The 15,935-nt window shown below is 49.8% G+C and overlaps 1 protein-coding gene across 5 annotated transcripts in view; it reads right to left on the bottom strand.

Moving 5' to 3' along the window:
* Positions 1 to 15,935, bottom strand: part of USP6NL (USP6 N-terminal like) — a 113,258-nt gene that overhangs the window by 19,000 nt on the left and 78,323 nt on the right. For 4 of the 5 annotated variants that reach the window (XM_055146994.1, XM_055146993.1, XM_055146992.1 and 1 more), the window contains 4 exons: positions 15,126 to 15,165; positions 9,168 to 9,248; positions 6,092 to 6,199; positions 1,337 to 1,446 (listed from right to left, as the gene is read on the bottom strand). In XM_055146994.1, coding sequence (XP_055002969.1) covers positions 1,337 to 1,446; positions 6,092 to 6,199; positions 9,168 to 9,248; positions 15,126 to 15,165 — 339 coding nt within the window. The remainder of the gene's footprint in view (positions 1 to 1,336; positions 1,447 to 6,091; positions 6,200 to 9,167; positions 9,249 to 15,125; positions 15,166 to 15,935) is intronic. The other variant, XM_055146995.1, reaches the window with a different exon arrangement.

The raw sequence follows: 15,935 nt of genomic DNA, 5'->3' as shown, positions 1-15,935 counted from the left end.
ACACGTAGATGTACGGAAGTCAGTCCCCTCCTTCCCTGATCAGCGGACACAGCAGTTCTGCCAGGAGGAGACACTGAACATACACGCCAGCACTAAGGCAGCGGTGACCTGCCATCCGCGGGGCTGGAAACAGCACGGCAGGCGGGCACGGGCCTCGTGCTAGGCAGAAGGCTGGACCCCGTCAGGAAAGAGGACTCTGTACTGTCCTACTTGATACAGGCTGATAAGGGCGGCCAGGCCAGTGGGCTGGGCTGTGACCCACCAGCCCCACTCCTGGGGTGTCGCCGTAAAGAAGGTGGCCTGCAGGAGGCTGAGTGGGACCAGAGGTGAAAGGCTCCGAGAGCAGAGAACGGAGTTACCCCAAGGGAGAAGCCCCCTGTGCAAACAGCTTTCGCTCCCAGTCTTTCGGAGTGCCACTGTCCTCTAGGATGTGCCCCATGGACCTGGGCCAGCCAGTCTGCACCAACAAACCTCTACTGTGACCCTTCCTGGCTTCTGACTGGCAGAGGTCAGGGAGAGCATACCCATCACAGAGAACACTCACGGGCCACCCTCAGCAGTGGTGGGGACGGCACCGAGGGCTCTGCATGCACATGCCAGGCGCAGCCTCTGCCCTTTGGCACCCCAGCCCCCGTGAACTCATCATCATCTACGTATGAATGACATGGTTCTCATAGGTGACAAACTTATTTCTGTTCTAGGACCATTATCTACTAGGTTTTCCCAGATCAGGGGGCCAGAGATGGTACAGGGGTTCAAGTGCTGGCCGTGCAGGCGGCTGAACCTGGTTGGATACTGGGCACTGCACATGGTCCCCTGAGTACCACCGGGAGTGATCCCGGAACACAGAGCCAGGAGGAAGCCCTGGGCACAGCTGGATATGGCCCCATCCCCCTACCCCAATGAAAGAAAAAAACCCAAACAGGAAAATGATTCCTTACCAATTTTACAGCACCTACGATGTTAGGGGTTAAAATTTCAATTTAATGACAGCAGGTAGGGTGTTTGACGTACATGAGGCTGACCTGGGCTCGAACCCTCACACTCCATATGATGAGCACCTAAGCTAACCAAGGAGTGGTCCCTGAGTGCAGAGCTTGGAGTAAGCCCTGAGTAGCATGAGCGTTAGCCCAAAAACAGTAACATTTCAAAGTTAAGTTAGATTCTAAATTATCTAAAAATTGACCAAATCACCTATAAAATTAAGTTTTAAGTTTTTAGGGCCTGAATCAAAACGACTTGCATACACAAGCCATTCTAAACACCCACAGTTGAAGTTAACAGAAGCTGTGATAAAGATCATCATTTACATTTCACAGTATTCAACTTCACTTACTTGACACCATATCTGTCTCTGAACATAATATGGTCCCTAAACGTGCGGTTGACATCAAGGTCTATTTGTCTGATATCAGGTGAACAACCCCGTGCTCTGAGTTTTAATTTCTGTAGGAAAAAGTGGGAGAAAAAGCACATCATTTTTCTATTAATCCAGCTGTTGAAGACACTATGACTAAGAGTAAAATTATGATTTTTTTTGTTGCTGAGAATATTACCCCCAGGCTTCAGAAATGGAAATGATAACCAAAGGTCACACACTGGTTACACGAGCCCTCACTCGCTTCTCGCCTTCCTCGGCCCTGCCCACTGGCTTGAATTTGGACGAAGAACTTCCTGGAGAGGCACTGCTGACGCGTCTGAGCACATGTGTGCTGATGCCAGCCCCAGGCTCCCTTCCTTTCTGCAACACAGGGTTTCCCTGTCATGATGGCAACCATGCCTGCCCGTCTGGATCAGCCCCACTTCTGGTACTGCACAGCTGATGTGAATTCAAACCTAATGCACCGTACACTGTGCAGCTTTCCTCGGCCAGTGGGGAGAGCCGGGCACTTGCCTGGCACATGGCCTACCCAAGTTCTATCGCCGGCAGCCATCCCACAGGGTCCCCTGAGCACCGCCAGGAGTGATCCCTGAGTACAGAGCCAGGAGTCAGCCCAGAGCACCGCCAGGTGTGGCCCCAAACCAAAAAAACAAGTCAAACAGGAGGGGGTCCTCTCCAAGCCACTCTCACCGCTTTCTGCAAACCCTCCTCTCCCCAAATCCCCCAGAGGGCTTCCTGTTCTGTTTCAAGCCACCTCCAGTGGTGGGGGTCTAGGGGCTCTTTCACGGCTGCCTCCAGCTTCTGCTTGGTGCCTGGAGGGAGTGGAGCCTGCAATGATCAGGCTTCTTAGAGATCCTGAGACCGACAGCTCTGACACTCTTCCGATGCTGGCCTGGGATTTACCATCTCTGAGGGTCCACTATTTACTAAAACTCTGTCTGCATTCTGCTTTTCAAAAATTGGCAGGTACTATCTCTTCTCCCATCTTATTCTTTGTGAGTCTGAGTTCATAAAACTGTCCTGCTAATTCACTGGCTTTTAGGGAGGAAAGGAGAGATAAATGAATATACTTGGTCTCACATGTTTAACCAGATGGAAGATTAAAGTTTAAATAATTTATTTATTCTTAACTATGCCTAAGCATAATTAAGTATTTATATACATGTGTTATACTGATCCATTTATATGCACTGGTAATAGACATTTCAGCTAAAATTAATTCCTATATATTGACACACGCAGACACACATATACATATAAATATAACTAGTGTATCTGCAAACAAGCCAGCTCCTGACATTAGCTAACAACAGGAAGAAGGCCATCTGGAACACGTGCTGTGTATAATAAGCATCAAATGAATTTGTGTATTTTTGTGTTTTGAGGTAGAAGCTCAGAGGAAGCAGCTTCAGGAGCATTTTAAGACATGAAGAATAATTACAGTGCAGAGTTTAGATGAAAACTGATCAGAAGAGGCTGAAGCAATGGCATAGCTTATCTTGCATGTGAATGACCCAGGTTCCATCCCTGGAACCATATGTGGTCTCCCAAGCCCCACCTGGTCCCTGAGTGCAGAGCCAGGAATAAGCCCTGAGTGCCATTGGGTGTGCCCCTCCACCCCCCAAGAGAAGTTAGAAAAGATTTTTAAGAATCAGTTTTGAGGGGCTGGAGCGATAGCACAGCGGTAGGGCGTTTGCCTTGCACGCGGTTGACCCGGGTTCGATTCCCAGCATCCCATATGGTTCCCTGAGCACCGCCAGGAGTGATTCCTGAGTGCAGAGCCAGGAGTAACCCCTGTGCATTGCCAGGTGTGACCCAAAAAGAAAAAAAAAAATCAGTTTTGAAAATGAATCTTTAAAAGGGAACTAGAGAGACAGTATAGCAGGTAAGGCGAGGTAAGGTAAGCATTGCACGCGGCCAGCCCAGGATCATTCACCAACATCACATATGGTCCCCTGAATCTCTCCTGAGTGATCCCTGAGCACAGAGCCAGGAGTCAGCCCTGAGAACCAGTAAGTATGTTCTCCACTCCCACTCCCCTCGAATTATGCATCATCAAGGAAAAAAAAGGTGATGGTCAAGTAAAGGTCCTGATGATTGTCTGTGGGGTTCCTGTTAAGATGAAAATGTTAAAACAGAGAGAATATATATCTTCCTAAGAGAACCTGACGAAGTAGTCCTTAGACTAAAACTGAGCTGAACGGAATAAAACACCCAAGCCCCATCTCTACTATCTGTTTCTCTGAAGGACCAAAGGCTAACAGCAGGAAGCCCTTGGGATGAAGCAAAGGCCAGTGATGGGCACGGACTGGCATGAGAAGGGGACTTCTGCCCAGCAAGCCTGCGCGGGCAGATGTGCAGATCAGAAAGGACAGACAGTGCTACAGTCACCACTGAGTTGGCCAGAAGGGCTGACCCATGAGTCACAATGACCTACAAACAAATCTTCTGTTTGAAAGAAGCAGGATCCACCCTATAAACCTGAGGACTCCGTGCGGAGAAGTATACAGACGAAAACTCAGCAAGATCGAGGTGGACTGGGCCGCAAGATGGATGAGGGTGTGTGGAAAAGGAAGGAAAGCGGGAAAGGGAGTGAGATGAGGTGGGGGAGAGAGAGCAAACAGGCTAGGAAAAGTTCGGACAATTTAAGAAAGGAGGTTATGTGCCTATTAGTGTCTCGCTTGAGGACAGCCATTTGGGTCAGTGGTTTTCACAGCGGGCAGGCAGGTGCAGGAAGCTTGAAAATCACTGCTCTGGACCCCTGGGCCCCTTTGAGAAGGAGAGGGAGAGAGAGAGACTGGGAAAGGAAGATTTGGTCACGTAATGGTGCTGGGGAAACGGAAACGGCACTGACAATGACTAGGACGATGAAGTGATAAGCTGGAAATGCTGGTAGCCATCTACTTTCTGTGCTTATTTCTATGATTGGTCTTTACAAATGGTTATTTCTACTAAATGAAGAGAAATGAAATGAAGCCAAAAGATATATGAACTATATAGCTCTAATATCATAGCCTGTGCACTGGGTTGAAGAGTGTCGCCGTAAGATCCAGACTGAGCCCCAGCCTATGAGGTGATCTGCTCTGAAGCTACACGCACACACGTACGACACCGGGCTGGGGGTTCTCTCCGTCCAGGGACTCAGGGGACTGCCCCAGGGTGGAGGCGACAGAGACGCCCAGACAGGGGGACACAGCTACAGGTCTTGTGCCAGCCCCCACAGAGCAGGAACTTGCTGGGTGAAAGCGCCTGTTTGTGTGAGCCGCTGTGCCAACCCCAGGAACAAAGGTGGCACGTACCATAAAGCCAGTCACTAAATACGCATTAACAGAGAACGTCCCCTGCCAGGTACAATCCACTGATGTTCACAGAAACGGAAGGCCCACACAGCTCATTTCTAAGAACCTTTCACTCGGAATAAAGGAGCAATTGTGTTAGTATTAGTCAAGATTTTTGCCTTTTAGTTCAATAAAATTTTTATATGTGAATAAAATTGTAAGTGTTCATATACGGAAAGAAGAACACTATCCAAAGAACATTATCCAAAGAATATTACAAAGCTTCTTCTATCATTACCTTTCCTTTATTCCATTTATTCTTTTTAAAACTTATTTTTTTAATTCAATGGGGAGGAAGAGGTGTTGCTGAATGGCGGTAAAATGTTCTGTCTGCAGTGTGGGTCATAGCACTGCAAAGCATCCGCACCAAGCCTCTCGGACAGGCAGCCTGCCGGGTGGGAGGCAATGGGGCTGGGAGTGAGGGGAATGGTGAAGGGAAGTGGACACTGGTGAAGGAATCTGTGGAAACTGTATGCCTGAGACCCAATCATGAGTAATCTTGTAACTTCACAGTAACTAAATTTAAAAAAAAAAAAAAAAAAGGAAACTTATTCTTTTCTTCCTGAAGAACATAATTTTAGGTATAAATTTGTTCCTTTAAAGGTTACTATGAAATAGGGGCTGGAGAGATAGCACAGCGGGTAGGGCGTTTGCCTTGCACGCGGCCGACCCGGGTTCAAATCCCAGCATCCCATATGGTCCCCTGAGCACGGCCAGGGGTAATTCCTGAGTGCAGAGCCAGGAGTAACCCCTGTGCATCGCCAGGTGTGACCCAAAAAGCAAAAAAAAAAAAAAAGGTTACTATGAAATTTATGTCAAGAAAGAATATAGTTCAGCTGACAGGAAGGAAATCTAACATATTAGCTAATTTAAGGAAATCAACGCTGTTCACAGAGACAAAAGCTTTATCAACAAATGAAATCTAGAGATACCCTTACAATCTGGGGAATGTCTTCTTTTTCACACAGGAGAAAACAGCCCATCACTCACAGCCATCTGGGTAACTAAATTTGCTCATTACACCCCACAAATTCTAGAAATGAGACGTTAATCTTTTCTAATACTATCCCATGAACAAGCCGCTACAAACCAAGTACTAGTTTTCCTTATGAATATGCTCCAACACTGACTGATCATTTCAAGCATTTGAAATGTGCCTAATACTGATTAGACTGAAAATGACTTTTCACAAACACATTTACTTGAAATTTAGCTTGCAAACTGCAATAAATAATCAAGAAAACAGACAACAGGCCTATTATATGTCAATTTTGATATAATTTCCAAAGATGATATGCTACATTACCTTGAAGGCGTCAGGATGCAACATTAACGCTAAATTTAAAGTAGCAGGTTGGCAGGAGATACTCACACTATAAAGATCTCTTGTTTCTTCTTTCATCTTAGGGATCTCCAGGAGCAGGGCCCACACTTCCCCCCTGAGCTGAAGTGGAATTCCTTTGTAAATTCTCCTGTGAAACTTAGGAAAAGAGACAGAGCTGGAAACTTAAAACTGGAAAAGGCTTATACTCATTCCTTGGGCTAATATTTGTTGTCAAGGAATCCATGACAGCCACCGCATCTTTTCAACAGGACACATTTGGGTCCTGTCCTCTTCTCACTGCCCGGCACCTCGAAGGCCAGTCAGCCTCTGTGGAGCAGGACAGATTGGGGGGTGGGGGGGGCGGTCAGAGATTGCAGGGCATCCTGCAGGTGGCAGGACAAAATCTGGCACTCCTGTGAGAGGACAACGAATGCAACACTGAGGAACACGGGGTGACGATGGCGGAGGCTGGGGGCCAGGCTTGGAGGATAATGAAGAATTAAAATTTCACAACCAAGTTCCTGACTGCAGCCACAAAGACACTGTTTACAGGAGTGTCTTTGTGACTGTGCTTCCAGTTCAAAGTTACCCTTGTAATATCACATTTTTTTAAGAGGTGGGTGCTGCTGTTATCACCTCTATCCTGTAGATAAGGAAATGAAGATGCAGAAAGGTTGAGTGACCACTCCACAGATTAGTAATCCCATGGAGAAAGAGCTGAAATTCAGTCCCTCCAACACCACAGTCTTTTTTAGCAGTTGGAACACAAGACTTCAGTGGGTTGAAATCGAAGTTGAACTTCCTCACTTGAAAAGTACCACCTTAGAAAGTCTGTCAAAATTTGTTAAGGGTCTGATACTTAAAAATCTTTAAACAGAGAGAGCTGCCTGAAAACTGCCTTTTGGTTTCCAGTATCTTTACCTGTCAACCAAACCAAGCATGTTGGAATCACATGGTTATGTTTAAAAACAAACTGAGAATGTGAATGTGGCTGGAGAGATAATACAGCAAGTAGGGCTATCCCTGGCATCCCTAAGCCCACCTGGAAAGTTCCCCGAGTGCAGAGCCAGGAGTAAGCCATGAGCACCATTGGGTGTGGCCCAAAATTTAACAAAGAAAAGAAAAAACTTTTACCTGCTCTTCAAACAGAAGAAAAAGGCTCCTTTTTCACTTCTATACAATTTAAAACTAAATGTGAATTAGAAGCAGCAATTCTCTCAGAGGGTGCCTGTCTCACAACAAACTGGAACATTATCAAATGATGGAGCACATAGTGACAGGAAACTGCATTAAAAGGGTACATCAAGGTAATCATTCTGTTAAGATTTCTCTTAATGGGAACTGCACTAGTCAGAGCGGCTGTCAAAGGAACAGCCGGGGAAAATGCGCAACTTCTCAGCGGTTTACACGTTTACACGCTTCCACACATCTGTGGCACCAGAAACACAAAGCGACTGAACTCCACCAGCATTTCACAAGGTGGGCAGTGCTAGTGAAACCCTCAGGCTGTCACTTCTCAGTCACCTGATCAAAGTGAAAGAAGGTACAGCAGCCACACCTGAGGCCAACTTCGAGGCAACAGAGCAGTGAACAAGAGAGTGTGTAACTAATCATCTGGGAGATGCAGAGCAAAACAAGGATGGGATGGCATCTCACACAGAGACTGGCACACATCAGAAAGAACAAGGGCAGCCAGTGCTGGGACAGATGTGGGGAGAGGAAGGGACTCGCGTCCACTGCTGGGGCAATGCCAGCTGGTTTGGTTTCCTTTCTGGAAAACAATATGGACATTCCTAAGAAATCTAGGAATTGAGTTTCCCTATGACCCAGCAAACCCACTTTGCTAAGGAGATATGCCAAGGGCCCAAAAACACAACGGAGAAAAGACACCTGCATTCCTCTTTCCCTGCAGCTCCCTCCACAATAGCCCGAGTCTGGAAACCACCCGAGCGTCCAAGAGCAGATGACTGGACAAAGAGACTACGGCACACAGACGCAGTGGAATATTACTGGGCCATCAGAAAAGATAGTCTTGAAATGTGGAGGGACCTGGAGAGTTTCCTGCTGAGAGAAGCTGGTCAGCAGGACAGAGACCAACACGGTGATTTCTCTCCTGTGCACAGTACAAGGAAGCATAACGGAGTGATAACGACTGCCCCAAGGCAACGGAACAGAGAACAGGAGAACTGGAGGAGATAGAAGGAGCCTGAGGGGCCGGGGGCAGGACAGGGATGGGACGATGTGTACAGCACGCTGAGGGCTTCCCGTGCCCGAGCTCATAGCCCATTCACTCCCACGAGATGGGGGGGACAAGCTCTCAGAGAGGGGGTCTCCTCCTCTCCTCCGACCTTGTTACCTGGCCCCCTGCTCTGTGTTCCTGCACTGCTCGGTGCTCAGCATCGCTGCTCGCAGTGAGGCCCGCTCAGAGTGCTGCCCGGCTCGAGTTCGAAGGGAAGCAGGCCCTCCAACACTGCACTGGGCCAGCTGAGCCCAGGATGGGCCTCAAGCCCAGACCGGAAGCACCCATCATACAGTCACAAAGACCCTTTCCCAAACACCAGTGGACATGCTGGCCTCTCCCGGGAGCTCAGACACTGCACATGGCCACAGCTGACATGGGCTTGCTGGGCAACAGCGGGAGCTGCAGCAAGGTGCCCACGATGAGCTTCACAGCTTCTCCAGACCCACAGGCCTGTCTGATGAGCCCAGGGGTGCTCTGGAGAAATGGGACATATGACTGTAACATGCTGTAAGTGACACAAAGCCAGTGGAAGGCACGAAAGCTCTCGGAAGGAGGCCTGTCGGAAGTCTCTGGAGAAAGAGCAGGCTGCTTCAGGCAGTCCTTGCGGGGCCGGGCCTGGATAGTGTGACATGCAGATGAAAACCACCATGACGATCCTAAGCCCAAGGGGAGGCCCCCAGGGAAGGTGGAGATGGGGAGGCTGCGCAGCCGAGCACGGATGGGACCATCCCGCCCCATCCCCGTCTGCCCCGCAGGACAAGAAGCGCATCCCACTGAGCTACACTGGAATTTAAACAAGTTATGCAAGACTCTTGCCATTATAAACACTATGACAAGTCCGATCTGCACGGCTCAGATGGAAGTGGTGTCATTTTAGATTACCTTTTCCGTATTCTTGTATTTTTCCCAGCCTTTCAGCATTTTCAGCCATTTAGTCGTTCTTTCAATTTCCAGTTGTTTTTGCTAAAACAAAATTGAAAGTCACTGTTACTGTTTGCAACATCTTTATTTGCATATTATCAAAAGTCAGAGAAAATGCAGCTTAAAAAAAAGGATTATTAAAAATGTTACACTGCATTAGAGAGCAAATTATCTAGCGTATAGTCGGACAACTGATCGCTCCCCAGCTGCAACGCAATGGGAGACTCTCCGACAGAAGACAAAGAAACTGTTTACAATTTCTAATACTTTTAAACACGTCACTGAAGCCCCAGTGGATTCTGCGGTCTAGACCCAAAGGAAGATAATCTACTCTTTAAAGAAGCAATAGGCCACTTCAAAGCTCAGTCTTCTCCCACATTTACTGAATTCACTTCCATATGCACTTCCATATTTTCTGGACCTTCAGCACCCCGCACCCAGCTCAGGGCGCCTGGGCACTGGGGCATGCAGTGAGGGCCACTCGAGGCTCTGGAGCAGGGCGGTCAGAGCCCCCAGAGCTGGAGAAGACAGCCCCAAATGAAAACCGAAAGAAGTAGGATTGCAATCACGGGCCACAGGGGAAGAAGTGGACCGAGATCACAAGCACTGGGGGAGACACGGACTGCGATCACAGGCCATAGGGGGAACGAGGCTCCGTGCTGCAGGGGTCCTTGACGTGGGTTGTGAGTCAAGCTGGAGAGTGGGGGTGGCCTAGAACTGATGCTTTCTTCCTGCCAGTGGTGTACAGGGGAGGGGCTCGGGTCTTCAACCCCAGGCCTGCTGGCCAATCTGTCTCGTGAGAATGCCGGGCCCAGCAGGAGCAGATGCAGCCTCTGCACCTTGGTTGCGGGTGCTCACTTCCTGCCACCCTCAGGGAACACCCTTGTACTCTGTCCTCAGGCAACCGTCAGTGGAAGAGGGCAGGCCGAGTCCTCTGCACACCTGGGCTGCCTTCTCCTGCCCACTCACTCGCCCTGTCTGGAGCAGTGCAGAGTGCATTTCGTTTTCACCAAGAAAGAACTTATTATATTATTCCCTATGAGCGAACGAAGACTCGCTCGTGGTCAGCTCTAGCGCAGAGAGGATGTGGGAGCGGAGGCGGGCAAAGTGCTCGGGGGATGCCCACCACAACCCTGCGGTCAGTCAGCACGATCCTCCCCACTCATGACTGAGCAAAGCAGCCCCGTCCGAACTGGCTCCAGAGGAAGTGGGTTCACAGGCCGGGGGGTTGCCAGCCAGCCCGGCACACACGGCCCAAGAAGCTCGGACGTCCCTCGGGCGGCCCTCGAGCCACTGCCCAGTGCAGGCTCACACAGGGGCCACCGGCAAGCTCTGCTCACCTCCACTCCCAGGGAAAGGGTCTCATCAGTGCGGAACTGCCACAGAACTTCATTTTTTGGCAGACTAGTAAAACTCTTAATTACTTCTCTTAAAATCTGGATGAGTTTTTAAATTTTTTACAAAAGATAATTACTTGTGACCATAAAACAGTTTTTATAATTCCCATTTTTCAAAAGACAAGGCATATTATGTTATTAGTGATCAAATATTGCAGATGGTCTCAGAAATATGTTTAATTTTGAAACTCAGTGGGGCACTGAAACCTAATTAATGTTCCTGCTAAATGTGACTTCCGAGAAGGCCACGCTGTGAAGAGTGAAGATCGCATGAAGCTGCCATGTGGTACGTTTTCATGCTTCTGTGCTTCCTGCCTTGGCGGCTTCAAAGCAGCAGCCTTTCCCCCCGCAAGGGAAGACAGGGAATAACTCAAGCCCACAAGGGCGTGCGCCACACTCTGCCAGGAACAACCTGCTGGGAGCTCGCAGGGCTCCTGCCATCTTTCATTTCCCCGACTATGAATTATCAATGAATCGCCTCAGAAAGCCGGCACTCTGCATTCTAGCGCCGCTCCTGACTGACAGCCCCCTGTGCCAGTCTAAGCAGCGTCCTTCCTCCCGGACCCAGCTCCAGGACGCTGGTCCCTGGGGTCCTCCCCTGCCCTTCTACTGCTGGGAGTCCTGACTCCCAGGGGCAATGCTGATTGCTTCCTGGCGGCTGTGACTTGGCTTTAAGTCAGTGCCCCTGACTGCTGCCACAATTAAAATCTGTGCTAAAGATGGAAAGATGGTCCCCGTGACCACTGAAACAGTGAGATAAAAGTCTGACTTCTACATGAATGGCCCTTCTCAGTGTCGCCCAAATCACCTGCTTGCATGCACTGCGACCTTTTCTGATCTGGTCTCACCACTTTCACGCCCCGTCCCCCTTGGCCAATGTCTCCCATTTGTCTGTGTAAGCATCTCTCAGGCCTCTGTAAAATGTTAAAGATGTGAAACCTCCAAGCACTGGTGGCGCTCTGAGCCTCAGCGTTTCAAGGCTTGGACCCAGGACCCAGCTAGCCTGCGTCCAAATGTCAGTCCTACTCTCGCTCTGGGCAGCAACCCGGCACCTTTCCCCTCCTGAGTCTTCATGTCTCTGTTACAGGCTGGGGATCACTGCTTGTGTGAGCACCTGACACCTGTGTTGTGGTGGGCCTAAAGGCCCAAAGCACATAGCTAATAAAGCACAAATCCCCGGTTCAGAAAAGCCCTGTCATAAACCCCTATTAATTTCATCACCTGAAACTAGCTAATTCATAAGTTCAATAAGCATTAAACATGACTTACACAAGAAAAGACCACCATGCTACTGAGCAACTCCCAGCAGTCAGTGGTGGTCCCTGCAGTCTCAGAGGTTATGAGGCAATGAGTCAGGGGTATATAGAGAAAAAAGTCAAAGGTCCTGAGAGGACAGCAGTTCAGAAGTAACCTGAACTGCTGTCAGGTTAATAACATAACTAATAACATGGCCTGACACCATCTCTCATGGAGCCTAACAGGAGAAATGGGATCACTCCATCAGGATCACAACACTTGACTTTTTCAGTCTCCAAAAGAAAGAACCACATGTCAGCAGTCTGCTTTTTCTTGTTCTAGCTCTCCCACATCATACTAGCACTATGGTATACATAGCACTATGGTTTCATTAACACAGTAACCCATTTCACGCTGATCTTTCCAGAAGTTCACACTGTCCCTAATTTGGTTGGACTGACTCACTCCCACCCCCGCCCCCACTCAGGGCTGGCGATTCTCCATCGAGTGACCTCTGAGCCTTGCCTTATCTGCCACAGAACAGTGCAGACTTGGCCAACACTGTTCTGCCCTGCAACAGCCATTTCCTCCCCACATGGAGGCTCCCCTTGGGGAGAGTGAGCGGCTCAGATCTGGGCAGCAGATGTGCTCACCGCTGCAATCCATAAATCACATCAGAGAATCGAGTATAAGAGATGCAAATCCTCTGAGGATACCAGATCAACATCTATCACAAGGAAAACGGCTCAGTCCTAAGCAGCCTCCTTCAAGCCCTTGGTTACTGGCCTATACCTGGGCACGGCTGCATGCTTCCCAGCCCAGAGACTGTCTGGGAGGGGACTAAGCTGCCACCTAAGTCAGTAACCCATACTGTCTGAAAACTGCCATGCCAAGTGACCAACTGTAGCACTGTAGCACTGTCCTCCCGCTGTCCTGTTTGAGCCTTAGGTGGGGTCTGGGGGAGTGTGCAGGGGATGCAGGAGTTAGGCACTCCTACAGCTCACCAGTAGGGGGCAGGAGAGCACAAGAAGAACAAGAAGACCCAGCCTCCCTTGAGGGAGCCCTGCCAAGACCACAGATCTGCAGGAACAAGTAAGGCACAAAACCCACATACAAATACAATTTACTTCCTAAATAAGTCAGGCCAAATTGCAGAGATAAACTCGCTGACTCCACGAAAATTCATGGCTTTTACCCTTTTCAACCTTATTGAAAGTATCAATAACCTCAAAGTAACAAGATTGGCCATTATTAATACTGTCCTCTGCAGAGCAAATATAAGTATGTTTACGTAATTGCCTTCTGGGGGTAACCCAAAGCCCTCTGCAGAGATCAGCCCTTCTCCCCCTGGTAACGAACAGCCTCTCAGGGTCCCTATTTTAAGCAGAGAACTGTCAGAAGTAAAGTCTGGCTGAGATGGGCTGGGCAGAGTACTCAGGAGGCTGAGCCCCAGCGTGGCATGTGCAAGACCCAGGTCCAATCCCTAGGTATGTCCCAAGGTCCACCAGGTACAACCCCTGAACACAGCTGGGTGTGGCCCCAAACCAAACATAAATATACAGTCAAAACAACAGGAAAATCCACTCCTGTGGGCAAGCGGGCACGAGGGTCCATAGCCTTCCCAGTGAGAGTCAAGACGTGCTGTCCAGACACCCACCCCCAGCCCCCAGCACCCCCAACTCCCAGTCCAGCCTGCAGCAGGGCTGCTGCTTCCACTGACTATGCAGCAGGCAAACAAAGGTCCCATTCTTACACCCTCTTCCAGAAATGGCAGAACTCGGTCATTAGGAAAAACAGGGTCAGTTAAGAAAATATAAAAACACTGGGCAACATCCAGGCATAGTCAGTGAGACCAGAGTCACCCTGGTGAAGCCAGGCCCTGGGCCAGGACAGCCAAGAGTGTGAGTGAGAAAGGCTCAGGCTGGACAGACAGAGGTCCCCAAGGTCTGCCACCCAGGGTCTCCCTTGGCCTCCTCTAGTGACTGGGCAGAAGTGAGAACTCGTCTGATCCAAGACTGAGCGGGGCCTGGCACCGAGCTCAATGCATAGGAGCTTCTCCATGACAAGCGGCGACTAAAAGACAGAAACAGGCTGCAACAGCAATACAGCGGGTAGTGCGCCCGCCCTGCTGGTACACAGCTGACCTGGGGCCAACTGGGTTCTACCCCGAGCCCCACCAGGAGTGATCCTTGAACGCTGAGCCAGGACTCTGAGTACCGCCAGGTGTGGCCCCAAAACAAACAACAACAAAAAAAATTTTATTGAAAAATAAGAGACTCTGGGCTGGAGCGATAGCACAGTGGGTAAAAGCAAAAAAATAAATAAATACTCATTGGCCTGCCATAATCACAGAGCTGAAGAGAAGCAGTTGTCCCTGAGAGAAAAGGACGCCAGGGTCTCATAAACTTAGTTTTTATTTTTGTTTATTGGGCCATATCCAGCAGTGCTTAGGGCTTACTCCTGGCTTGCGCACAGGGGACAATATAGGGTGCCAGACTGAACCCGGGTTGGTCTCGTGCAAGGCAAATGCCCTCCCCCACTGTGCTACTGCTTTGGTCCCCTTCGTTCACTATTTTTAGCAAGTTATTATTCTATAAAGTCTCTCTCAAAAATATCTTTTCCGATTTGGATTTTTCCTTCTCTACCTGAAACTAGTGTCCCATCAAACATAAACAAACGCAAATGATGCAAACCAACAGTTTTTCCATTCTATGACTTATTTCTTGGTACAGAAAAAGTGGCCCTGGAGGGAGACTCTGACCAAGCTGAAACCTTTCCTCCTGGTTCTCAGACGGCAGCTAGATCCAACACACTGGCCAAGTTCAAAAGGTGACAGGCTTCCTAAAGACTTTCCCTGGGAAGCAAACATACTCATTTAACTACAGAAAACTGTCCCTGCTGGTGGTGGGAGATTTGAGTCGAATAGGGGCTTCATCAGACAGAGGGAGGCTGAGAATCGCCGGGGAAACTTCTCATGAGGCTGGCCAGAGTCCGGCCGGAGTCAAGCAGTGAGGCGGGCACCACACGAGGGACAAGGAGAGCTGCCCTCTGGGACCCAGGCCTGTCCTGGAAGTGGGTCTCCAGAGCAGACCTGTAAGGTCTCCTGAAATTACTTCACCTTGATCATACTACTGACTTTTCTACTGGCCGGGGGTGGGGTCAGGTCTGACCGAGGCCAGCCGTGTTTACGTGTCGTGTGGCACCCAAAATCAGAGGTGGAGGAGGCTCCTCTCCCTTCGTCCATAGACCCCAGTCCCTGGAGGGGAAGAGGCAGAGCTGGACTTACCCGTTCCGCGGCCGCATTGTGGTAGGGAAGCTCCTCCTCACTGCGGAGGGAAAACAATAGAGGTGAGAACGCTGCAGCCAACGCCAACCATCCCAGAGGCACGCACACGTGCTTGAGACGGACCATCACCTACTTCCCACTGCGGAGTCACAAACCCACCCCACCAAGCCCACACACAACAACAGTGAGCGGCTCGCTCTGCAGTCCCCTTGCCTCCCCTCGCCCGCTCCAGACTGCACTGACCCTACCATCATCTCCAGCCACTTACAAGCAGCCAGTTCATTCTAAACGTTAATCTAAAGTAAATACAATTTACAAATTCAGTGAGTCGTTCCGTAAGCCACCATCAAAGGGCACGGCAGCCGCACAGAAAGCAACTGTGGTCAAAACTGTGGACACAGCAAGAACATGTCCAACACCGAAGGGCAGACTTGAGCCTGCCCAGCACGGCGCACACCCTGGAGACCAGAAAGGCTCTCTGCACCGCCACGATGCTCTGTGACAGCCACTGTCCACTCAGGCTGAGGGCTCACGGTCCTGATTTGCAGTTCCGTGCTGCTTAGCGGCTGGGGGGTGTTCTCCTGCACCTGGTGGTCATCACTGGGGAAACAGTCCTTCAAATCCCCCGCCCCCCGCCCGCCCTTTTCTTCTGTGTCATGCCGGAGCCTCATGTCCCCCGCCTCTCAGCCCATTTTGTTAGAACAAACTTTGGAGGAGGGGTGGTTTGGACCACACCCGGGGGTGCTCAGGTGCTATTCCTGACTGCACTCGGGAATGCCCCCTGGCGGTGTTCAGGGCAGGTTACAGCAA

Source organism: Sorex araneus, chromosome 9 (genome assembly GCF_027595985.1).
Source record: "Sorex araneus isolate mSorAra2 chromosome 9, mSorAra2.pri, whole genome shotgun sequence".
Classification (NCBI taxonomy): domain Eukaryota; kingdom Metazoa; phylum Chordata; class Mammalia; order Eulipotyphla; family Soricidae; genus Sorex; species Sorex araneus.
The sequence above is the reverse complement of the archived record's forward strand: the minus strand, read 5'-3'. Positions and strand labels throughout refer to the sequence as shown.